The 15,251-nt window shown below is 34.3% G+C and overlaps 1 protein-coding gene across 6 annotated transcripts in view; it reads right to left on the bottom strand.

Moving 5' to 3' along the window:
* CSNK1G3 (casein kinase 1 gamma 3) overlaps positions 1-15,251 on the bottom strand; it is a 132,759-nt gene that overhangs the window by 33,955 nt on the left and 83,553 nt on the right. For 4 of the 6 annotated variants that reach the window (XR_009563449.2, XM_060296151.1, XM_030869771.2 and 1 more), the window contains exons 7-9: positions 2,874-2,959; positions 2,672-2,756; positions 306-454 (exon numbers count right to left, since the gene is read on the bottom strand). Coding sequence is in view for 5 of the 6 variants with exons in the window: in XM_060296151.1 (XP_060152134.1) it covers positions 306-454; positions 2,672-2,756; positions 2,874-2,959 (320 nt within the window). In the remaining variant the exon portion in view is untranslated. The remainder of the gene's footprint in view (positions 1-305; positions 455-2,671; positions 2,757-2,873; positions 2,960-15,251) is intronic. The other 2 variants (XM_030869772.2, XM_030869776.3) reach the window with 1 other exon arrangement.

Raw genomic sequence — 15,251 nt, 5'->3', positions numbered from 1 at the left:
CTCCGCGGCATGTGGGATCTTCCCAGACCAGGGCACGAACCCGTGTCCCCTGCATTAGCAGGCGGACTCTCAACCACTGTGCCACCAGGGAAGCCCTGTAATAACTTTAAATGGAGTATAATCTATAAAAATATTGAATCACTGTTGTACACCTAAAACTAATATAATATTGTAAATCAATTACACTTCAAAATAAAAAATTATTTGTTCTCAACTCTTTTTAAATAAAGGATCTGTACTATGAAAAAGAAGGTTAAGTACCACAAATAATCTTTTATTTTTATTATATAGCCTAGAATACTCACCAACTGCTTACCAATCCAGTCATATTCATAATCAAACATATACCCTTTTCGATCAAACAAGTCAGTAAAAAGTTTTCTTAGGTAGTCATAGTCTGGTTTTTCAAAAAAATCTAGCCTTCTTACATAACGAAGATATGTTGCCATTTCTTCTAGAACGGAAATAAAAATTGTCTCTCATTAAACTTTTCTAATACTCATTAATAATAAAATTATAAATATCTAAAAGCACAGGGTATTATAAAAACATAAAAAAGTAACAAAATTCTACTAAAATTTAAAATATTATGAACTTAATAACAATGAAATTAAAAGGGGGAAAGAAGGTAAGAAAGGAAATAGGGACAAAAGATAAATCAGAGATTTAACAAACATTATTTTTGTTTCAATTCATTAGGAAAGGCTAAAATTTTTATTTTACATTATTTTTAATAGAAACTTTGGACAGTATCCAAGGTTGAAATAGAAACTTAATAATGCATAATTATTTAATCACAAAACACCATACTAAGCTCATATTTTTATAAATTATTTTAAATACTGATAGGAATTGATTTATACATGAAAGCATTTGCTACCTTGCTGGATTTCCTTTAGAATCAGTGACGCTAAATGACCAATAGAAGATTCAAATTCTTAACCTTGGTTAAATGGTATTCTAATCAACTGACCTAGCAACATAAAGCTAAAACAGTTTAATTCTTCTCTTAATTTCTGGTCATAAATGTAATAATTATTTCATAATACATAAACCTTTGCATGCTATTATAATTCCCAAATATATTAGAGATATGTATTTTTTTAAAGGTTGTATTTTCCAGAAGTAAAAGAAAGAAAAAGCCATAAAAATCAATAAGCAAAATGGTCAGCAATTAGTAGAACAGTGTTTAACCATCAGAGCACATAAAAGCACTATTATAAGAGATGGTAGGTTACACCTAGCTGCTTTTTTGATCCAATTTGTTCATGGCAGCTGATAAGAAAAGGATCACCCATAGCCTAACAGGCATGAAAGTAGCATCCAGTGACCCAGTCACATGGTGACTCTCCCACTATTCCACTTTCTAGCTAATCACCTGGCTAATTTACTTTGACACCCCCATTTTTCCTGCAGAAATTTGTATAAGCTTCTTAATAAGGTATAGCCAATCTGCCTACACCTAAACTGTTAGTACTATCAATCTATTTTTTCTTTTAATCTTCCAGTTCTATATGTTATAGCAAGAAAGCAAAATACACAATTAAAGTTTACTGTCAATGAATAATAAAAGCAAACGTGAAAAAGGGCTACCTGAGATTATGCTGCTGATACTATTACAATAATAATGCCAGCACTGTACAGGAGAACCTGTAAATACTGAAGTGAGATATAAGTTCCATCTTCTATCTTCAAGTTTGGTTCTCATTTAATGTTATTGCATAAATCACAACAGGTATTTTAACACATTAGGGACACATTATTCTTATCCCTTAATTGATTTAGGAATCTTAAGTAAATTTTTGTTGATTTCACGTGAGTTGCCAAAAATCTACATGAGAGCAAATCTATCTTCTTAAAGCTCCCCAATACAAAATTAGCCTAAAAGTAGTAATAAGGTTAGTAAGATTTTACTGTACTTGGAAAACTAGACTAAATCATACATCACATACCTCCTTTGAGCTTGACATTGAGACTCAAATGACTAATATTGGATACCAAAACTTTAGTTAGTATTTCTAAGCAAATATTTCAACTTATTAAAAGTATGCTACTGAAGAAAATATTACTTTAGCTGGTACTGGTCAACAGTATTAAAAGATGAATTTTCTTCCATTAATACTGTTTTACAAAAGTGAATATACACATTGCCCTGTGGTCTGTGTATCAAATGCTGACATCTTCTTTTATCCTTTTTTTAATTTATTTATTTATTTATTTATTTTTGGCTGCGTTGGGTCTTTGTTGCTTCACGCAGGCCCTCTCTAGCTGTGGCGAGCAGGGGCCACTCGTTGTGGTGCACGGGCTTCTCATTGCAGCGGCCTCTCTCGCTGTGAAGCATGGGCTCTAGGCGCATGGGCTTCAGCAGTTGTGGCACATAGGCTCAGCAGTTGTGGCTCACAGGCTCCAGAGCTCAGGCTCAGTAGTTGTGGTGCATGGGCCTAGCTGCTCCACGGCATGTGGGATCTTCCTGGACCAGGGATCAAACCCATGTCCCCTGCATTGGCAGGCGGACTCCCAACCACTGTGCCACCAGGGAAGTCCTGCTGACATCTTTTGAATCATATTTTTTAAGCATGAAAAAAGTACTTATCAACTTAAGCAATGAAAATGAACAGTTCTAGTTTTCTGTGTATAATAAGCACATGTATCAAGCAGCATTATTCATTACCTGGAAAATTTTCACATAACACTTCTATTGGTGTGGCTCGTTTTGTATCTCCAATTTTCTGATACCTCTCTTTTAATGTGTCCGCCTAAAACAGAAAGAAAAAGAATCTTGAGACATAATTTTAAAATTAAATACGTGGAAGACAGTATCTTAATATATTAACAATTTATGAAATTCAATAAGGAAACACAAAAACAATTACCTTTAAACCTTGCCAAGGAAGACTGCCTCTCAGAAAATACATGAACATATGACCTAAAGCTTCTAAGTCATCTCTTCTACTTTGTTCTGAAATATAAGAGAAACATAAATTTCATTTTCCTTTCCCAGTTTAGGATGCAAGAATGGAGAAATGATTCTTTCCTTATATGTAAATTAATTCCCCAAAGCTCAGCATATAAATATAAAATACAGATCTGGTGCTTACGAGAGAGAAAAATCATGTTTAAACAATAATGTTTTACATTAAAATTATCATGCATCTTTAAAACATGCCACTATGATTTTTTTAGATATTACTGGAGATTTATTTCTTTCCTTAAATATCTATTCATAGAACTATAAGGCAAGGAGGAAAGGGTTCCATGATCAGAAAGAAAGTCACTGTGTACTACAGCTCCATCTTAAAAGATTCAGAATGTAACATATTAAAAGTTTTGAAAATACCTAGAGCTAAAAATGTTTAACTTTAGCTCTCCATTTCCTAAACTTGTATGAGCACAAAAATTCCACCCCACATACTCTCTATTAATATTAAATACAATTAGTATATTGTGTAACATATTTTTAAAAGCACTGTGTTTGACACACTCCAACAGTAATAACTCCTCTGACAGCACCAAAAATATGCTGCCAGAACAAATTGCCACTTTCAAGTTGCTACTGTTGTTCTAGTAACAGAATGTTGTATACCATATAACTGAATGATAATCACAGACCAAGACTCAGGGAGGTACTTACAAATATTTGCTGAGTGAATCTTTTTTCAATTTTTTGTCACTTAAGTTAAATATTTAAGTCTTCTTTGTATTTTAAAATAATACAAGAATGCTGACTAACACTGAGAGGAGAAAATAATACTTTAATATGGGGATGTTCATGTGCAAGTTGTTTCATGCAAATGAATACTCATACTACCCAAGCAGTACTAAATACTTTAGAAAAAGCACACTTTTCAAAGGGTGGAACCAAACTAGGGTAAAAGGGTCAAAAAAGGTTTTAATTTTTACTATGTAATCTTACAATATTCTATAATTGTCTTCTGTAACACCTGCTACAGTTTTAATATATATGTTTGTGTTTTTATTTAATCAACATCTATCCTCCCATCTGACAACATCACAGGAGAGCTTTGGCTCAACAGCCTCAGGGCCTAGTGTAATGGCTGCCACAGAGCAGGCACTCAACGCATACTACTTAAATATATAAATGACTACTTAAAAACATATAAAACTAGATTAGAATATATCTCTTTTCTATAAGCATAGGGAAATATCTAGAAAATATGCATCAAATCATTAGTAATTAGGGGTATGAGACTGGAGGACTAAACAGGACATTTCAATAGCTCATTTCATATACTCAAAAATGTGATATAATGGGAATTTTTCTTATTTTTCATATTTTAACAATGTAAGCATATGCTATTAAAAATAGCAAACTTCCAAAATAAGTAATATAAAGTTCTTCTAAAAGCCATTAATGAAAGCAGGATGTGAATTCATGAAAAAAATCAGTAATGCCTTTTATAGCTAAAATTTTACTTTACTAGATCCTAGGAGTCTTAAGAATGAAAAGTCATGGAAAAAAAAAATTATTTTTGAAGTCCCACTGAGAATCAGAATCACCTCTGAAACTCTTAAGAACCTCAAATGAGCAGGCCTAATGCTGAACACTGATTCTTTGGGTATGACATAGGGTAGAAGAATGTACACTTTAAAAAGCTTAGCAGATGATTCTGAAGTACAACCAGATTTGATAATCACTAAACAAGAAACTTCTTTTACTTTAGTATAATTTTACATATAATAAAATACACTTATTAAAGGGTACAGTTTGATAAATTTTGACAATACACAGAACTAAGTACTGCCACAATCAAGAATTATTTCCAACACTCCAAAAGATTCCCTTTTACCCCTTGCCTGTTATTCTCCCCCTCCCCTGGTCTCAACCACTCACCTGTTTTCTGTCACTCTATAGTAAATTTGATTTTTTACAGAGTTTCACATGAATAGGATCATACAGTACGGACCCTAGTGTCTGGATTCTTTTGCTTCATTCCTGTTGTTGTATGCATTAGTACCTCATTACTTTTAACTGCCACAATTATTTATCCGTTCGCTTATTGATGGACCTTTGAGTAACTTCCAGTTTGGAGTTAATGTGAATAAGGCTGTCAGGAACTTCTTGTACAAGTCTTTGTGTGGACATATGTTTTCATTTCTCTGGGTAAATATCCAGGTGTGGGATTACTGCGTCATATGGAAAGTGTAGGTTTAACTTTATAAGAAACTTCTAGGGACTTCCCTAGTGGGACAGTGGTTAGGAATCTGCCTGCCAATGCAGGGGACACAGGTTTGAGCCCTGGTCTGGAAAGATCCCACATGCTGTGGAGCAGCAGCTAAGCCCCTGCACCACAACTACTGAGCCTGCACTCTAGAGCCCACGAGCCACAACTACTGAGCCCACATGCCACAACTACTGAAGCCCATGCACCTAGAGTCCGTGCTCCGCGACAAGAGAAGCCAAGCAATAAGAAGCCCACGCACCAAAATGAAGAGGAGCTCCCGCTCACCACAACTAGAGAAAACCCATGCACAGCAACAAAGACCCAATGCAGCCAAAAATAAATAAATAAATTTATTTTTTTTAAAAAAGAAAAGAAACTTCTATATTGTTTTCCAAAGGGGTTGTGCCATTTTATATTTCCACCAGCAATACATGAGACTTCCAGTTGCTCTAGAGCCTGTCAAACACTTAGTATTGTCACTCTTTCAAATTTAGCCATGCTAATGGCCATGAAGTGTTGGCTCACTGTCATTTAATTTGAATTTCACTGGTGACCTTTTTTGAATGTTGTTTCACGTGTGTTACTGGTCATTCATATATCTTTTTGTCACATTTCCAAACATTTTACTCATTTTTTAAAAATTGTACTATTTGTCTTATAATAAATCTGTAAGAGCTGTTTGTATATTTTGGATATAAGTCATTTTCAGATATAAGTTTTGCAAATACTTTCTCTCACACTGTAGCTTGCTTTTTTCATTTTCTTAACAGTATCTTTCAAAGAACAGAAGGTCACAAATATTTTCTCCTATTTTTCCTTCAAGAAATCCTATAGCTTTGGTTCTAACACTTACATCTATGAATCATTTGAAGTATTTTTTGTTTGTTTGCTTTTGTTGTGGGGTAAGGGTTTAGATTCCTTTTTTTCCATATTGATGCCTAGTTTTCTCACACAGTTTCTTGACAAGGCTATCTTGAATAACTTCTGCACCATCCTCAAAAATCAATTGAGCTTCTATGTATGGGTCTATTTCAAGACTGTATTATGATTCACTTATCTATGTTGATGCTAAGACCATCCAAAATAAGTAGAAGGAGAAAATAATGACAAATCAGAAAACCAACAATGAGAAAATGGATAACCAGTAGAAAAAATTTTGAAATCAAATGCTGGTTATTTGAAAAGTTCAATAAAATTAATCCCCTCATTAGGATACAGGAAAGAAAACACAAATTACTAATATCGGGGCAACAAGGGGACATCAGGACAGAGCCTACAGACATTAAAAGGATGATAAAGGAATATTACAAACTAACATTATGCCAATACATTCAACAACTCAGATGAAATGGACAAATATCTTGAAAGCTACAAATTACCAAAATTGCCTCAAGAAGAAAATGTGAATAGCTCTATACCAATTAAACAAAATTTAATTTCTAATTTCTGATCTTCCCAAAATATAACCCTAAGCCCAGATGCCATCACTGGTGAATTCTATTAAACATTTAAGGAACAATACTATTTCTATACAAACTCTTTCAGGAAATAGAAGAGAAGGAAACCCTTCCCAAGTTAATTCATTACACCGTTACCAAAGCCAGACAAAGGCATTATAAGCAAAGAAAACTACAGGAAATATCTCTCACCACACAGATGCAAAATCCTTAAAAAGATAGTACACCAGACTAAGTGGGGTTCACCCTATGACTTTAAGGTTGGTTTAACTTTCAAAAAGCAATCGATGTAATTCTCCATAATTAAAGAAGAAAAGATATAAATCATAAGATCATCTCAAAAAATATAGAAGTACTTGAGAAAATCTAACATGCATTTATCATAAAAACTCTCATCAAATGAGGAAAAGAAGGAAACTTCTTCATTCTGACAAAGGCCTTCTATGAAAAACCTACAACCGATATAATTCTTACATGAGGAAAGGCACCCCCTAAGATCAGGAACAAAGCAAGGGTGTTCACTCTCACATTTTCTATTCAATGTTGTACTGGAAGTTCTTGTCAGTACAAAAAAAGCAAGAAAAAAATAATTAAAAGATATTCAGATTGTAAATGAAGAAATGAACCTATCCTTCTTTGCAGACAACATGACTTTTTATGTAAAAAAATCCTAAAAAAAAAAAATCTATTAGAACTAGTAAATGAGTTTTCGCAAGAATATAGGATACAAGGTCAACATATAAAAATTAATTGTAGGGGCTTCCCTGGTGGCGCAGTGGTTAAGAATCTGCCTGCCAACGCAGGGGACGCGGGTTCGTGCCCCGGTCCGGGAAGATCCCACATGCCGCGAGAGTGTCTTGGCCCGTGAGCCATGGCCGCTGGGCCTGTGCGTCCGGAGCCTGTGCTTCGCAACGGGAGAGGCCACAACAGTGAGAGGCCTGCGTACCGCCAAAAAAAAAAAAAATTTAATTGTATTTCTACACTAGCAATGAACAATTGGAAAATGAATTTGAACAGCAATAAAATTTACAACAGCATCAAAAAACATGAAACATGTGGGGACAGATTAATCAATACACAAGCAAGACCTGTATATTATAGCATATGGTTTTAAAGCTAAATGCTAAGTGATATATAAATATAGTGAGCCCACCATATCTATGGGTTCTGCATCTGTGGATTCAACCAACCACAGACTGAAAATATCCATGAAAAAATAATTCCAGAAAGTTCCAAAAAGCAAAACTTGAAATTGCCATGGGCTGGCAGCTATTTACAAAGCGTTTACATTGTATTAGTTATTATAAATAAGCGAGAGATGATTTAAAGTATATGGGAGAATGTGTGTAGGTTATATGCAAATACTATGCAATTTTATATTAAGGGTTTGAGCACCCCCGGATTTTGGTATCCTCAGGGGGTCCTGGAACCAATTCATGGATACCAAGGGACAAGTGTACTGAGCCCTACAGTAGGATTCTTTATTAAGGAAAAGAATTCACCATAAAGGCAATTCTTTGAATTCAATCCAAGGGGGGACTTTAGTTACCACAGTGACAATAAGCCATGATCGTAAGGTGATCTTGCCTACATGGTTGTCTCAGAGAACAGTAGTAGTCTCATAATCTACACAGTATGTAAAATTTCAAGCCACAACTATGAGCTAGTAAAATAAATGTACTACTGAAACTCAGTCTGCTAATGCTCCTTACCCTCGTAATTCCTTTCTTTGTGTTCTATCATCAACTGACAAATTTGGAAGTAAAATTTGCCAAGAAATAGAAGTCATGAGGAAGGCTTTCTCTTTGAAACACTGTAACTAAAGAATACATCCTTCTGGTTATTAACAATTGTGTTAGATGAAAAACATTCTCCCAAAGGTAATATGGCTCTTATTAAACCATGTTCACATTTTTAAAGCACTTAACTACAAAGGCCTGTTTGAAAATGGATGTTTTTCTCAAAGGCAAAAATCCTTATTATAGGAACCCTTGCTTTAAGCAACTGAAACATTAAAAAGTGACAATTTTCTTTACAACAGGTACCATTAAAGATTATTTTAAATAGGTTCTCCAGTAAATTTTAAAGTTATGTAAAGAGTCAATTAAAATTTTGCTCCTCAGGAATATATGTATCACATAAAATATACAACCAACATATTAATATCCTAGTATGTGTCAGTGCTTCATACAGATGATCTTTTAAAACTGTATCTATTCCCTGACTTCAGACTATACTACAAAGCTACAGTAATCAAGACAGTATGGTACTGGCACAAAAACAGAAATATAGATCAATGGAACAGGACAGAAAGCCCAGAGATAAACCCACGCACATATGGTCACCTTACTTTTGATAAAGGAGGCAAGAATATACAATGAAGAAAACACAGCCTCTTCAATAAGTGGTGCTGGGAAAACTGGACATCTACATGTAAAAGAATGAAATTAGAACACTCCCTAACACCGTACACAAAAATAAACTCAAAATGGATTAAAGGCCTAAATGTAAGGCCAGACACTATCAAACTCTTAGAGGAAAATATAGGCAGAACACTTATCACAGCAAGATCCTTTTTGACCCACCTCCTAGAGAAATGGAAATAAAAACAAAAATAAACAAATGGGACCTAATGAAACTTAAAAGCTTTTCACAGCAAAGGAAACCATAAAGAAGATGAAAAGACAACCCTCAGAACGGGAGAAAATATTTTCAAATGAAGCAACTGACAAAGGATTCATCTCCAAAATTTACAAGCAGCTCATGCAGCTCAATATCAAAAAAACAAACAACCCAATCCAAAAATGGGCAGAAGACATAAATAGACATTTCTCCGAAGAAGATATACAGATTGCCAACAAACACATGAAAGGATGCTCAACATCATTAATCATTAGAGAAATGCAAATCAAAACTGCAGTGAGATATCACCTCACACCAGTCAGAATGGCCATCATCAAAAAATCTACAAACAATAAATGCTGGAGAGGGTGTGGACAAAAGTGAACGCTCTTGCACTGTTGGTGGGAATGTAAATTGATACAGCCACTACAAAGAACAGTATGGAGGTTCCTTAAAAATAGAACTACCATATGACCCAGCAATCCCACTACTGGGCATACACCCTGAGAAAACCATAATTCAAAAACAGTCATGTACCACAATGTTCATTGCAGCTCTATTTACAGTAGCCAGGACATGGAAGCAACCTAAGTGTCCATCGACAGATGAATGGATGAAGAAGATGTGGCACATGTATACAATGGACTATTACTCAGCCATAAAAGGAAATGAAATTGAGTTATTTGTAGTGAGGTGGATGGACCTAGACTCTGTCATACAGAGTGAAGTAAGTTGAAAGAGAAAAACAAATTCCATATGCTTACACATATATATGGAATCTAAAAAAAAAAAGGAAAAAAAATGGTCATGAAGAACCCAGGGGCAGGATGGGAATAAAGACACAGACCTACTAGAGAATGGACTTGAGGACACAGGGAGGGGGAAGGGCAAGCTGGGACAAAGTGAGAGAGTGGCATGGACATGTATACACTATCAAATGTAAAACTGATAGCTAATGGGAAGCAGCCGCATAGCACAAGGAGATCAGGTCGGTGCTCTGTGACCACCTTGAGGGGTGGGATAGGGACGGTGGGAGTGAGATGCAAGAGGGAGGGCATATGAGGATATATGTATATGTATAGCTGATTCATTTTGTTATAAAGCAGAAACTAACACACCATTGTAAAAAAAAAATAATAATAACAACATTTTTTTTAAAAAGATGGCGCTCCAGTCATCTGAAGGCTTGACTGGGGCTGAGGATAAAAAAAAAAAAAAAAACCACAGTAGCTATACTCAAAGTGTCAGTAATAACCCAATAAAGAAACTAAGGCTCAGAATGGTTGTGACTAGCTCAAAATTATACAGGATTTCAGACCACATATCTGGACTTCTTTTCATTTCATAAAACAAGGAAGAACCAATCAATCAAATGTTTATTACAAACCTCTGCAATCCTTTTCTATTTAAAAATTCTACTCTTGCATCTCAACATTATTTTTCTCTTTTTAAAACTGATTTTATTCCTCATTTACCTAGCACTGTTCCCATTTCAACTGAATTTCTAATCAATTTTCAACAACAGAAAAATATTCTGTTTTAAATGAGCTGAAATTTACCTCTGCCCCCCAAAAAATCAAAAGCCTCACTTAAAAGTAGGAAACTTTCTAATATACATGTGCATACTAGCAAAAATAAATTTACTACTGCATTTCCCTGCAAAAAAAAAAAATGAGGCCAAGAAACATGTCAGTTAACTAAATAAAAACAGGCATGACAAGAGAGTTGAACAACAAAAATTCTCACTGAAGAAGGTTTAAATCATTATTTATATGTAACCAAAACAATAAAAACAAAAATTACTATAAGCAAATAGAAGTTTCACTTTATATTTCCTTCTAAAACATTAAAAGGTACATTTCCTTGGCACCTCACAAAAGAAAAAAAACACAACTTTTCCACAAGATTCACTGAGCTCATTTACATTTTTCATAATGACATAATTTGAGTTTTTTAGAAGTGAGAACACAAACCCAAAAGAAAAAAAGCACTATCATGCAAGACAATTCGCAGCAACAACCCAATAATCCAGATACCTAATCTAGCAATATCAAGAACTCAGAAAGAAAAAATACATTTCTGAGCAATGGAACTCAGAACATGCATTCATCTGATTCCTCAAGAAGTCCTCTTGAAATCTAGTTCTCTTAATTTAGATATAATTCCGGTAAGTTTGGCTATCAGGTCAGAAGAAGCAAATCAAAAGATGAGAAAGTGCTGCCAGCAGTAATAACAAAAAGTAAGCAAAAATACAGTTGAATGGAAAAAAATCTGTTAAAAAATACACTACTTCAAGACTTACTGTAAAGCTACAGCACTCAACATAGTATGGTATTGGCTAAGGAACAGACAAATAGATCAATGGACAGAATAGAGAGCCCAGAAATAGACCCACATAAATATATATAGTCAGCTGATCTCTGACAAAGAAGCAAAGGCAATACAAGGGAGCAAAGATAAGTCTTTTTAACAAATGGTGCTAAAACAACTGAACATCCACATGTAAAAAAATGAATCTAGACACAGAACTTACACCATTCACCGTTCAAAAATAACCAAAATGGATAAGACACCTGAACGTAAAACACAAAATTACAAAGTTCCTAGAAGACAACATAGGAGAAAATCTAGATGACCCTGGGTTTGGCAATGATGTTTTAGATATAATACCATAAGCACAATACATGAAAGAAATAATTGATGAGTTGGACTTCATTAAAACTTCCACTCTGCAAAAGACACCATCGAGAGAATAAAAAGATAAGCCACAGGCTGGAAGAATATATTTGCAAAACACATCTCATAAGAAACTGTTATCCAAAATAGACAAAGAACTCTTAAAATTCAACAATAAGAAAACAAACAAATTGATTAAAATGGGCCAAAGACCTTAATAGGCACCTCACCAAAGAAGATATGCAGATGACAAATAAGCATATGAAAAGATGCTCCATATCATATGTCATCAGGAAATTCAAATTAAAACGAGGTAACACTACACACCTATTAGAATGGTATAAATCCAGAACACTAACAATACCAAATGTTGGTGAGAATGTTGAGCAACAAGAATTCTCATTCATCGGTAGTGGGAATGCAAAATGGTATAGCATTTTGGAAGACAATTTGGGGGCTTCTTACAAAACTAAACACACTCATACCACATGATCCAGCAACAGAGCTCCTTGGTATTTACACAAAGGAGTTGAAAACTTATGTTTATACAAAACCTACACAAGGTTGTTTATAGCAGCTTTAGTCATAATTGCCAAAACTTGGAAGCAATGAAGAGGTCCTTCAGTAGGTGAATGGATAAATAATCTGTGTTATCTCCAGACAATGGAATATTACTCAGCACTAAAAGAAATGAGCTATCAAGCAATTAAAAATCATGGAGGAAGCTTAACTGCATATTACTAAGTGAAAGAAGCCAATCTGAAAAGGCTACATACTGTATGATTCCAACTATATGGCATCTGGAAAAGGCAGAACTATGGAGACAGGAAAAAGACTAGTGGTTGTCAGGGGCTGGAGAGAGGGAGGGATTAGGTGAAGCATAGAGGACGCTTAGAAAGTGAAACTACTCTGTAGGACACTATAATGGTAAATACATGTCATTATAAATTTGTCCAAACCCAGATAATATACAACACCAAGAGTGAACGTTAAAGTAAACTGTGGACTCTAGGCAATAATGATGTGTCAGTGTAGGTTCATCAATGATAACAAATGTACCACTCCGGCGTGATAATATGATAGTGAGCACGTGTGGGGACAGGGGTAAAAGAGAAACCTCTGTACCTTCTGCCTAATTTTGCTGTGAATTTAAAACAGCTCTAAAAATAATGTTATTTTTAAAAATACACTACTATTCAAATGAATTTTCTCTAAACTTTTTAAAAATATACATACTAACATTCTCCAAATGATCTTGAAGGTGTCACTATATAATAGTAATCGTACAAAAATTATGATACTGAAATATCAAGAAAACATCAATTAGGTTTATCATACTTTGTTTCAAAGAGCAAGGAATTGTATAATACATTTTTAAACTGTTAAAATGTAATCATAAAACGTAAATACATGTTTTTAAACTGTTAAAAAGCTGTTTGGGAGACTTAAAGAGTAGGCCTCAGGATTGTAGCAATTAGCTGGAAATTATATGAAACACACCACAGAATGATAACACAGAAAGAAGGCATTTTTGTAACACCATAATTCTGTGATTACTTCTCTCCCACTCTGAAAGCTTACCATTTAGGGGCTTGAAATATCATTTTTCTATGGAACACAGATTTTTCTTAACACTTACAAAGCAACTGGCAACTTATTCCTCAAATCCTGGTCTTTTTATTCATGAATACTCAATAATATTTAAAAATAAAAGACCATTTTATTTCAAGACACTTACTAAAGAGAAATACATTTCTCTTATTTACTTAATTTCAAATCACTTCAATTAAGACATAAAGGGAAAAAAAAGTAATCCAAAGGAAGATTATAAAATGAGGTTCAAAGAACTTGACCAAAAAAAAAAGCCTTTAAAAAGATATTAAAAAGATACTTGATGAGACACAATTAAAAATAACAATTCAACCTGACAGTACTAAAGAATGCTTCCATTAAAGCAGACCAAGGAAATCCACATCTGTCACATGCAGCTTTATTGAGATTTCATCTTGATCAGTGACTTCAGGAGGTATATGAAAGGTGTACAAATGAATCACTACATCTGCCTTCTGAACAGAAATCACCTAATTAAGATCAATAGACACACACCACAGGAATAAAGATGATAAATTCTACAATGTGATTTTACACTATTCCTCCATAATATTATGTTAAGGGACAACGTTTTCTTTTCGAATCTGATACAGTGTCCATCTCCACAAAGGAAAAATACATATAAACCTGCACAAATGTTCCTCTGACCAAATTCTCTATTTTGAAAAGTTCATGTGAGTAGCAAGTCCTTGAATGCACAAGAGTGAATGAATGAATAAGAAGGCTTTAAAAGTAACAACCAAAGTTCAGATGAAAGGAAGAAATTATATATACACAAATTAAAATCAGCACTAAAAGGTCACACTTTCACTGTTCTTTTTTCTTAATCTCTTCCTGATTCCTCACAAAGCCAAGTGCTCTAAACTCAAAACACCACTAAATATTCCATGTTCACAGCCATCTCAAACTTACAGAATACTTTAACTCTTTGGCACTCAAACTCACTCTACAATTTTAAAAAAAAGGAAATCACGTAATCTGTCAAATAAATGTTCTATTTTTACCCATCTACTCCCAAGTTCTACATCAAAACTGAGAAGCAGGGCTTTTACAAATGAGAGAAAGTAAGGATTAAAGCTTTTGTTCTTTGCAGTACTTGCCAAATAAATAATTTTTTGTTTTCTTCCTGAAAGAAGAGTAAAAAGAGATTATTACAATAGTTAAATGCCATTTCCCAAGCTCTGAAGGCTTTTCCTAACAAGGACAAACATATCAGATTTATTTTGCCCTTTCTACAAATAGAATGCTGTTACATTTACCATTGTTCGGATAAAGAACACCAGGCCAGAAGGAAGTCGTGACTTCATGGCTCACAATAAAATGGTGGTGAACCTTTGTTAGTTGTTATAAAACAGTCTTAACAACTACCATGAAATGAAAATTTCTCACAGACACTGTTCATATAAACACAGATGTGCCTGGTTTTAACAGAAGAGACAATCCTGAAAGTTGTTTATCTACCCAATCATATTTTAAATCTAACAGGAAAGTTTGCTATTGAAACACACTTGCCCAAATGCCACCTGAAATGTAAATACTACTGACTTTTCTTAAAGAAAGGCAAACCTACATTTTCAGGTATTTCAAACACCTGAAAAAATACCATGAGCCTACTATCAGGTTAAGCTGTCAGGGGAAGATGCCAAGTGCTATTTAGTTCTGACTGAGATGCAGAAGCAGGGAAACACAGTGGGCAGCAGAT

Source organism: Globicephala melas, chromosome 3 (genome assembly GCF_963455315.2).
Source record: "Globicephala melas chromosome 3, mGloMel1.2, whole genome shotgun sequence".
Taxonomy (NCBI): Eukaryota; Metazoa; Chordata; class Mammalia; order Artiodactyla; family Delphinidae; genus Globicephala; species Globicephala melas.
Note: the sequence above shows the minus strand (reverse complement) of the source record. Positions and strands in the feature narration are given on the sequence as shown.